The 10803-nt window shown below is 40.7% G+C and overlaps 1 protein-coding gene across 3 annotated transcripts in view; it reads right to left on the bottom strand.

The window, feature by feature from the left end:
• Positions 1-316: 316 nt before the first annotated feature.
• Positions 317-10803, bottom strand: part of MYLK4 (myosin light chain kinase family member 4) — a 137899-nt gene continuing 127412 nt past the window's right edge. For all 3 annotated transcript variants that reach the window (XM_050939947.1, XM_050939945.1, XM_050939946.1), the window contains 6 exons: positions 9361-9431; positions 8181-8309; positions 6189-6341; positions 5742-5820; positions 3721-3796; positions 317-1667 (listed from right to left, as the gene is read on the bottom strand). In XM_050939947.1, the coding sequence (XP_050795904.1) occupies positions 3749-3796; positions 5742-5820; positions 6189-6341; positions 8181-8309; positions 9361-9431 (480 nt within the window). In that variant the 3' untranslated portion in view covers positions 317-1667; positions 3721-3748. The remainder of the gene's footprint in view (positions 1668-3720; positions 3797-5741; positions 5821-6188; positions 6342-8180; positions 8310-9360; positions 9432-10803) is intronic.

The raw sequence follows: 10803 nt of genomic DNA, 5'->3' as shown, positions 1-10803 counted from the left end.
TCTATTAAATACCTTTTGAACTCTGGACAAAATTGGATTTCTGTAATTAACTGTCAAGGATGTCACATGCATGCTGTCCAATAAATGTATTCATCTGATTCTTTCCTTGAAATTTGATATACAAATATCACTTCCTAAGGGCAAAGATATGACAGTCATTATGTGTCAAGTATCAGAGGGGTAGCCGTGTTAGTCTGGATCTGTAAAAGCAGCAAAGAATCCTGTGGCACCTTATAGACTAACAGATGTTTTGGAGCATGCTCCAAAACGTCTGTTAGTCTATAAGGTGCCACAGGATTCTTTGCTGCTTTTACAGTCATTATGTGGGAATTATTGCCATTCTAATGTTAAATTGAGTTGGCCTTTTCCATTCTGCCTTGTAACAAGATATGCCATTATTTCAAGAAAAATATACTGGGCTGTGTTGACATGTTGCTTAATTACAAACTGATTAGTCAAAATAAAAAAAATCCAAAGCTGCAACAATATGTCAGCATAGTAAAGTAAAATAATAATGATACTTTGGATTTATCTAATCTTTAATACAAAAAGCACTATACAAAGGTAAGTGTCATTATCTGCATTTTACAGATGGGACAACTGAGTCTCAGGCTGTTTAGAAGACTAGCCCATGGTCACAAAGTGTTGGGAATAGAGTACAGGTAGCCTGACTCCCAGTCCCCTCTTCTAGCCATGTATTAGAACAGTTTGGAATCTGGAGAAGCAATAGAAAATATTTTGATTTTTTTTTTTTTTTTGGTGAGCTTTTAAATAAGCCATTTCCTAGAAGCAAACAGGACACTCTGGGTTGTGAGGATTAGGGGGCCGATTCTCCTCTCACAAACTAGTTTTGCATAAGCATAATTCCAGTGCCAACAACGGAGTTAGCCAGTTACATTGGCATAAATCCAAAGGAACTGATTTGAAGTTGTTCTCTACTGAAGTCAAGGGCTTAATTCTGTATTTACACTAGAGATGAGAATCTGGGTGTCCTAATAACAAAATATCCTTTTGTATGTTATTAACCCAACTGAATTTAAAACAGTACCAATGTGATATGCTAGGAAACACCAAAGGCAGTCCTGTATGCAGCATACTCTAGTCTAAAGGCATCCTACGTACACTGAGAGCTTGTCTGTGAGATTGTTAACACACTGGTGTAGCTTCTTTAACTTTAGTGGGATTAGTCCTTGTTGATGCCACTGTCAGAGAATAATCAGTTTTAAATGTGCCACCAGCTGTTTTTCAAAAGCAATTTGAGGTTTCAGTCTCAAATAGAACTCCAAGTACTGTTGTAATGCAGAGATCTTCTGCTGGCAGGGCTGAGATGAGAAAGAGCCAATGCTATTCAAACCCAAAGATCTCTCACTAACTAAATCAAGAAAGCAAAGACAAGACAGATAATATTGTGAACTCAAACTAGCGTAGCAATCTCAGACAGAAATTACACGCTGTTCTGGCAGAGACACCTTCCTGTGAACTGCAGCAGCTGTTTTCCTCTTTTGAAAGCAGAAGCAAGAAAAGGTAGCTCAATAATGCTGGACTTTTCCTGCAGCTAAAGTGGTGTTGGTCCACTTAGTAAAAGCCTCAAGTCATCACAAGGTCAAAGCACCAGAACTGCTGATATCTCCAAATCTCTTACCAGCAGTAACAACACAGCAGCTTATCTGCAAAGAAACAAACCAAGAATCTAGTTAATTCAGCAATATACTTTTAATATAATTATTTGGTTTAATTTCCTAGAAAAATCACAGGGCGGTTTCTTTGTGTATGAGATAGAAAACAATGCAGAATCTGACTGCTTACAATGAGTCCCTCCCCCGCCCCCATCTCAGATTGTGACAGATCATTTAATGCTATTTACAACATAAAAAGGACTAGGTCTCTTTATTTATTGAAAAAAATTCAGGAGGTCTCTCATGAAATGCAACAATGCTGTCATTTTGTCACTACTGTCATATGGGATGGGAGTATGTGATTATCTTCATTTGCTTGTACAATCACAACAAACATTTACCATACCATGTTTAAATCAATTGTTACATGAATATATTATCATGGATTAAATGAGGCAATCCCAATGGTTTTGTTCTAAAAACAAAACACAGTAATGACTGAGTCCACTTCTGGAGTAAATTCAAAAACTCATTTTTTAAAAACTATCTCCTCCTGTAAGGTAGACTATAAGGTAGCTACTATTTACAAAACTTTAAAAAGTGTATTTGAACATTTTATTTTCTTTTTCACTGAACTGGCCGTCAACGTTATCTCAAACTTGATTTTTTCTTCAGACAGATAATTGCTTTCTTGTAATATTAAAAAATAAAAATTATTTTTTAATGTGTGGCTGTTGCAGATGGGATAGAACCTCAGCTGATATAAATTGACATTGCTCCAGTGACGTGAGGATCAGTACAAAGAGGATGCAACGTGTCCCTCCCCAATATTTGGTGTGACTGCATTAGCATGCTAAGAAACCATGTGGCTTTGGCAGCTCAGGAAAGGAGATATCAAAAGCAAGTGACAGTGAATCATAATAGACTAAGAATTTTTCAGCCCCTCTGAACAGTGATTATTTTTTAAATTTTTTTTTTTTTACAAAATACATTGGAAGCGAAAGCAAACATCAGTTACAGACTGTCTTTTAACAGATGGATGGTAATACCCTTAACAATTAGCACACACAATGAAAAGTGGTACTATTTTTATTTTGGTATCTCAGTCATTATTCATGGTGCAATGCTAAAAGGATGTGGTTATTACGATGCATGGGTTATATCAGCTTTCTTCGTACCATGACCCACAACCAGTCATCCTCAGATATGTCCCCAAATCATTTGCACTGGTTCCCACAGTGCTTCAAAGGAAGCACCAGTCCTGTGGTAGTTCATAAGAGATGCTGTGGGAATCGGTGCAGTGGTGTATGGAGTGTTCTGCCATCTGAGAAAGTGGTTGAGTAAATTTCTAAGTGGCTGAGTGAATATGCTTCAGTCAAAGACCAGAGACAGAAAATTAGAGCAGACTTGTGTCGTCCTGGCCCCCTTAGGGAAGGCAACCTCCCCAGTCTAAGAACTAGTAATGAAGTGTTTGTCAATGGAAGGGCAAAGACAGTGATCCAGGAAAAAGGACAAAGACAGAAATGTCTTGTCTCAACTTTGATGTTTGATACAGATTCCTCAACAGCACAGGACAACTTCATTTAAGGCTAGATCCTATTGAAGTCAATGGCGCTACACCGATTATACCAGTTGAGGAGATGGCCCATAGCCTTTTGTTAAGAAATTACTATACAAGCATATTTCTATCCCTTTTAAAACCAAACTTACAACCATTATGTAAGAAACTAAAAGCTTCCAGCACTGAACATTTATTGGGTGAAAACCTGGCTCTATTACAGTCAATGGGAGTTTTACCACTGACTTCAATGGAGCTAGGATTTCACCCACCGAGTTTGCTGTATGTGCAGTTTCATATATAAACTATGATTTTTTTTCTCACTGTTCCTCCCTTTCACACTGTTGTGATGGTCATAATCAATGGAGCAAGCCTATAGTTTTCGTGCTTTGGTGACACACTGCTTGTCAAACAGTTGTGCAGATGGTGCTGCTGAGTAAATCTTCCAGCGACATTAATTGTGGCTGTTTCTGCTATTCCACTGATACCTTCCATAGATGTTGCACCATTTATTTCTGAAGAGAAACAAGAGGGCTTGAGACAAACCTTCCATTTGGCAGCTTTCTTGGAAAGGTCATTGAGCCACAGGTGCTTGAGACTTTGAGTGGCACTTAGCCTTCCTCTAGAAAAAAGGAGACATTATTGGAAGAGTTAGTTGAACTCCATCACTTCTTACTTGTGCTGAATATAATAGCAAAACACTGCAACACCTGCCTATTTAATACAGCTACTTTTTAAACAAGTACAAGTATGCACAGAGAAACTATAGGAGGGAGGTCAGAATGGAGGAAATCTCTATAAAGTTCTCCACTGGGGAAATAGTTTTCCCCAACATAGAAGGGGCAATAGGATCCAGCCATTCATGAAGAGGTCCAGGCTTCATGAAGCTCTACACCATGACCACTTCCTCCCCATATCCATGGCTTCACTGCAGCCATATCAATAGGGGCACAACTAACCCTGATATCCCTCTAGAGGTGTACCTAAAAGTGTAACATTCTTAATTTTGACTTCCCTCTATCCCTTCATATTTATATTAAAATTTTATTTTCCATCAGAATGTGTTTGACACCTTCAAGTGCTCACGAACACCTGAGACTGCACATTTGTCTCTAGAGCAGCTCAGAAAATGTCCATGCAAATTAAAAAATGATAAAGAAAATGTTTGTGAATTTTTTCCTTTTTCTGACCAGCTCTAGTTGTCACAATGGGAACGTCAGCAGCAGGAAAAGAACTCAGATCCTCCTGCTTTAAAAGCACAGGGCTCTACCAGTTGCGCTCAAGGGAGAGACCCTGACCTACTAATGACAGTACTGATTTTGAACTGGTCTGATTCTGTTCAGTAGAAGGAACCACTGACACCAATACGCTAGACTCAGTACATTACAGTAATTTTATTTAATTCATTTTTCTGCTTTGTTTTCTTTGCCTTTTTAATGACTTTTGTCGCTTACATGCAGATAACAAGCTGAAAGAAAGGCCGAACAAAGATGTATTGTGCTCCAAATGCTGCATAAATGTAGGAATCCATTTTAAAGGCTCAAACTTTTGAACTCTAAATGTATGGCAACCTCAGGTATCCTCTTCAGAGGCTTTTCTGTTTTGGGTTATGAAACCACATGGATCGGCCTCACCGACTGATGAGACTGTCAACAGCTTTCAACCTCCAAAACCTACTGACTAGTTAAGTGAGTAATAATCAAAAACTACTTTAAACCACATGACCCTGTTTCAGCTAAATGGAGTGTTTAGAGCAAAGTAAGGGATGCTCCTATTGAGATTAGCACTGAGCTGGCCAGCCCCAGACACATTGAAGTTGGAGATGGTATGATCAGGGGCGGCTCTTTTGCTGTGGGAGGTCCCTGGTCCCGTGGATTCGGTGGCACACCTGTGGAAGGTCCGCCGAAGCTGCGGGACCAGCGGACCCTCCTCAAGCAGGCCACTGAAGGCAGCCTGCCTGCCGCCCTTGCGGCGACTGGCAGAGCACCCTCCCCCGTGGCTTGCTGCCCCAGGCACGCGCTTGGCGTGCTGGTGCCTGGAGCCGCCCCTGGGTATGATGGTCCCCAGAAGGCTGTTTAAAGTAAATGACGTGTCCTGGCAGGAATTCCAGGTTCTGTTAGGAGGTAGGAAGGTATCAGGTGGGAAAGGGCGGGATTGACCTTTAAAAAGATTTCATGCAGGACCCCAAGTGAACCAGAAGGGATTTTAAAAGCCAAACCTGCCCATGTTTGTTTGGAAAATGAAAGAAAGTTTGCAATGTTTAATGCTTTGCTATAAACTGTCTGTTATTTTGCTAACATATCGATCCACTCAACAATGTACAATAACCAACATCATGAGTACTTTTTCCAACAGACATGCAAGAGCCAGGGAACACACACAGAAACATGCCAGCCTCAAAAAATAAACAAAAGCAAACAAATGTATATATATCACAATGACACACAATTCAGCAGCAGGACAGACTCAAGTACAGAATAAGAGAATCTCAGAACAAATATTGAGGTAACGAGAACAAAAATGCACTGGCAGATCTGCAAAGAACAAGAATATTTAAACTTGGAGACCTGCTTGTGTAGTCCGCAATGGAGTTTGTGGTCTGATAACCAAGGATGTTTTAAGGCTGAAGTTGCACTCATTCTCCAGCTAAAGGGAAAACAGAACACTAGTAAGTGATACATATGGGATCTTGGGATTCAACAGTTATGCCCTAGCTAGTGATGTGTGCTGTCCATCCTTTTGGTATTGCATGATGCTCAGTTTGCAAGATACTTTGTGCCAGATGGCAGCTGAAAAATGGCAACTGGAAGTGTTAACTCCTGTGAAGATGCATTCATCTAATCTCTGGACACTGCCTAGAATTTAACAATATTCTGCTTAGGGATAACAAAATCACAATGGCTACTGTAATCATCAAGTGTAGCAGTACAAGTGACAGAGCATTTTTGGTGTTCTGTAATGTGATAACAGCAAATGTACATTTCAAAGGTCTGGAATGGTGGGAATCTGAATACCTTTTTTCCTTGATTAGAAGCTTTGAGAGGAAGTCTTTGGCTTCTTCAGAAACATCTTGAAATTCCTCATTTTCGAAATCCCAGCTACAAGCCAGGATATTGTTGAGAGTCTCATTGTCATCATCACCCAGAAAAGGAGACAATCCACTGAGCCTAAAGAGTATTATATAGCATATGAAAAACACAGAATCATAATAATATATGGTTGGAAGAGAGCTAAAGAGGTCATTGAGTCCATCCCTCCCGCCACACACACTGTGGTGGGATTATATACAGTAACTCCTCGCTTAACGTTGTAGTTCTGTTCCTGAAAAATGCGACTTTAAGCGAAACGATGTTAAGTGAATCCAATTTTCCCATAAGAATAATGTAAATAGGGGGGTTAGGTTCCAGGGAAATTTTTTTCACCAGACAAAAAAAACTATGTATTATATAGATGTACACACAGCATACATTTTAAACAACCAGTTTAATACTGTTCACAGCTACGATGATTGTGAAGCTTGGTTGAGGTGGTGAAGTTAGAGGGTAGAAGAGGGAGGGATATTTCCCAGGGAATGCCTTGCTGCTAAATGATGAACTAGCACTCGGCTGAGCCCTCAAGGGTTAACACATTGTTAATGTAGCCTCTCACACAAGGCAGCACAAACGTGAGGGAGGGGAGACAGCATAGCAGACAGAGACCGACACACACCTTGTGTGTGGGAGAGAGAGAGAGATGCACACTGCCCCTTTAAGTAAGCTGACTCACTCTTAAGTGCATTTCCTTTTTAAGTGGATCAGGAAGTTGAGACAGCAGCTGCTGCCCCAAGTTCTCCGTCTCTCTCCATCCATCTGTTCTATATGGAGAAGGGGTAAGTGGGGGGCAGGAGCAGGGGGGAGGGGGACACCCTGCCATTAGCCATCCCACCCCCCCAGCAAACAGGAGTCTCTGGGAACAGCTCCAAGACAGGGGGCAGGAGCAGCACATGGCAGTGGGGGGAGGGACAGCTGAACTGCCTTGATAGCTGCTGGGTGGCTGAGCACAGGGAATTTAGGGGAGTGGGAAGCTGATAAGGGTGCTGCCGGTCCACCCTGGTTCCAAGCCCCCACCAGCTAGCTGCAACGGGCTGCTCTTCCTGCAAGCAGTGGATGAAGCCGGCGGCTGCCAAACAATGTTAGAAGGAATCATTGCACAACTTTAAATGAGCATGTTCCCTAATTGATCAGCAACGAAACAATGTTAACTGGGACAACTTTAAGTGAGGAGTTACTGTAAACCAAGACCAGCCCTAACAGATGTTTGTGTAACCTGTTCTTCAAAACCACCAATGATGGGGATTCCATAATCTCTTTGTCTAACCTTTTCCTGTGCTTAACTATCACCATAGCATAACCCACATCTTCACTACCAGTGTCTACTTATGTTAATTCTTCTGTGGTTCCTTCTTCCTACTCTTGATTTGTCATATTCTTTCTGGGATTGTTTCATTGTTCACGGTTGTGCTCCTAACCCCTCGCAGCAAGTTGTTGTCCATTAAGACCTGGTCTTGAGAGTTACTGAGTGCTGAGCACACTCAGAAGTCAATGGCAATGTAGGGCACTCAGCACTTCGCAGGATTAGGCTCATTATAACTTTGTTGGGGTTGAATAAAACAAGTAAAAATTATCATGCATGTTTGAAGGGCAAAATGTTACTCTATGATCTGCACAGCAGTTCTCTTCTCTAATTGTGGATCCCTATGCATATTCTGCACTCATTTCACACGTGTAATTCCTACTGACGTCAATGGAAAGTGCATGCACAGAATGAGTGAAAAATGTTCACTTGAGATGTTCAATGTGACAGGAGAGAATTGAAATCAGCAGGAGTTTTCACCGAATAAAGACTGCAGAAGGGCAAATGAATTTGCAACCCAGATACAGCTTTAGTCAATATTCCAGTTTAACAGCAAGCTTCAGAAAGTCAGTATAAATTAGCGTGTGCACAGTACAGATACTAGTCCTACTTACAGCATGTAGGCAATGACTCCTACACTCCACATGTCCGTGGGAAAGGAGACAAAGTCATAGTTCACAACTTCAGGAGCGAGGAATTCCGGAGTGCCAAAGTTCACTTTAAGTTTTTCTCTGGGTTTATATCTGGATGATGGAAACAAGGACAGTGAATACCTATTTCACATCTAAAACAACTTCTAACATTGGTGCTTAGAATGTTGTAGGATTCAGAAAAAGACCGGAGTTTTTATATGGAAAACCAGAACAATCAGAGGTACAACAGTAAGGATGAAAATAAGTTTTTGTAAGAGAGATAAATCTTCATGCTTCATAGCTAGCTCAGATAAAAACAGCAGTGTAGCCCAAGAGGTCCGGGGTAGGCGAGTAGAGTACAGACATGCCAACTTGTGCCTCCCCGTCTCCCTCCTATTTTTTAGCAGAGTAATGTCCTGCTACTGGACCCTTCCCCCGCTGCAGGAAAGCCCCTGCCAGAGCCTTTCCTCACTGCAGTGCATGACTCCAGCAGCAGGGAGCTGCCAGAGCTTTTCACTGACACATGTAGCTACATACCGCAGTGTGGACACAGTGCGCTTTTTACTGAGGTAGGTAGTTACACCTACACTACACACACCACCAGTGGTGTCTAAAGTAGATGTAGGCATAAAGGCCAGTATAATAATATAATGTGATCTTCTGCACATGACAGGCCAGAGAATTTCTACCAGTAATTCCTGCATCAAGCCCATGGTGAGGATGAGCTCATCTAGAGCTTCAGCTTGTCTCTTAGAAAGACATCCAGTCTTAGTATAAGGACTTCAGTCCAATTATTCCATAACTGTGTACTGCAGATTTCCTGCACCTTTCTTTGAAGCAGCTTGTACTGGAGACAACTTTGGAGACAGTATACTGGACTAGATGGACCATTAGTCTGGTCTATTATGGCCAAGCCTCTTTAGACATACCAGCTGAAAATAGGTTTTAAACTAACATTTTTTACTCTGTTCTTGTGTGAATATACCTTACTGCTATCCATTGCTTAATTTATGGATGCTCCTCACTAAAAGAGCCACATTTAAGCTTGTTCCAAAGGTGGTAGGAAGCTATTATGCATCAGCTTTATCCTTCCAAAGGCATAGCACTTTTGAGATTGTTTCCTAATTCATGTGTTATGATTAGCATGATTACACATACATACCTTCTTGCCAATCCAAAATCAATAATTTTTATTTGATAAGCAGTTCGATTCACACACAGGATATTCTCAGGCTGCCAGGAGGAAAGAGAAAACACATTTTTAAGAGAAATGACAAACTGGATTTGTAGTGAATTGTAGTGGAATCAAAACTAAAAACACTGCAAAGCATAAAATAAGCATCTCAGCGCTTTAATCTCTGGGCAGGTTTCACTTTGTGGGTAATTCCTCCAGCAATCATGTGGCATTTGAGGTTTTGGACTCTGTGCCAGTACTGCTTTTTCTTCTCCATGGCGTCTCAGTTTGATATAATGCAGTAGTTCAGAGAAAGGACTCATTAGTGGGAGGGGGAGGGAGCTTCCAAACAGGCTTCAGGATGTTGGCGTTGTGATTTTACAGCCCTTAATGAGCTGACATCAGAACATTTTAAAAATGATTTTGCAGTGCTTTGAAGTTTATCTTTGTGCCCCAGATTTCTGAGTTCACTGCTGTTCTGGCAGCAACTGCCTGATAATACATTATACTAATCAAATCAGCTTTACACTCTTCTCAGATATTTAGAGGTGGGATTCATCGGTTAAAATCCTTCTGGATTTTCATAGGGCCAAATTCTGCTCTCTGTTTTACTGGCATAAATCCATTAGCATAAACGGAATTACTCCAGATTATACCAGATGAAATGAGAGCAGAATCTGGCCCATTGTCTTTGAAGTACAAATGTCTACAATGCAGTCTTATGTTCACTGCCAGCAGTTTTATAGCTACCCTGGTCTTGTTACTGATGGTGTCCTCTTTGAAATAAAACAGCTCTAAACACTTAAGACATTAGTTATCCATTGTCACCATTACTAATTCACTTTGCATTTAACATTTTTTAAGCATATTTCTCATAATGGAATATCTGTGTCCCAGACACCGACCCTGATGAGTCTCATTAATTCTTCCATTTTAACACCTTCATATCACAAAGTAATCTATGAGCAAGGAGAACTGGATAGAATCACCATTGATGGTCGTTATGTGCCTGGAAGAGTTTCTGTTGAGAACTCCCTGGATGTAAGCATGCCTCTTTTTCTGCATTTTGAGTTCACACCAAAACTGTACCAACTCCAAGAAATTAATCTCAATTAACAGAGCAGATTTATTGCTTATAGTTTCCAGACTATGAATATTTACAAAGAATTGCAACTGACTTACACAAGTGTCTGTGAGATCCAAATATGCAATATTGTTCTTTAAAAACATGGAAGATAAAAGTATCAGAGGGGTCATGCATCTGATGAAGTGGGTATTCACCCACGAAAGCTCATGCTCCAATACTTTTGTTAGTCTATAAGGTACCACAGAACTCTTTGCCGCTTTAATTGAAGATCCAGGATATGAACTTCCAGTTATTTAAGCAAATTAAAAACCAAGAAAAACAAACTTCCAAACATGTTTCCTTTT

This window comes from Gopherus flavomarginatus, chromosome 2, assembly GCF_025201925.1.
Source record: "Gopherus flavomarginatus isolate rGopFla2 chromosome 2, rGopFla2.mat.asm, whole genome shotgun sequence".
NCBI lineage: Eukaryota > Metazoa > Chordata > Testudines > Testudinidae > Gopherus > Gopherus flavomarginatus.
The sequence above is the reverse complement of the archived record's forward strand: the minus strand, read 5'-3'. Positions and strand labels throughout refer to the sequence as shown.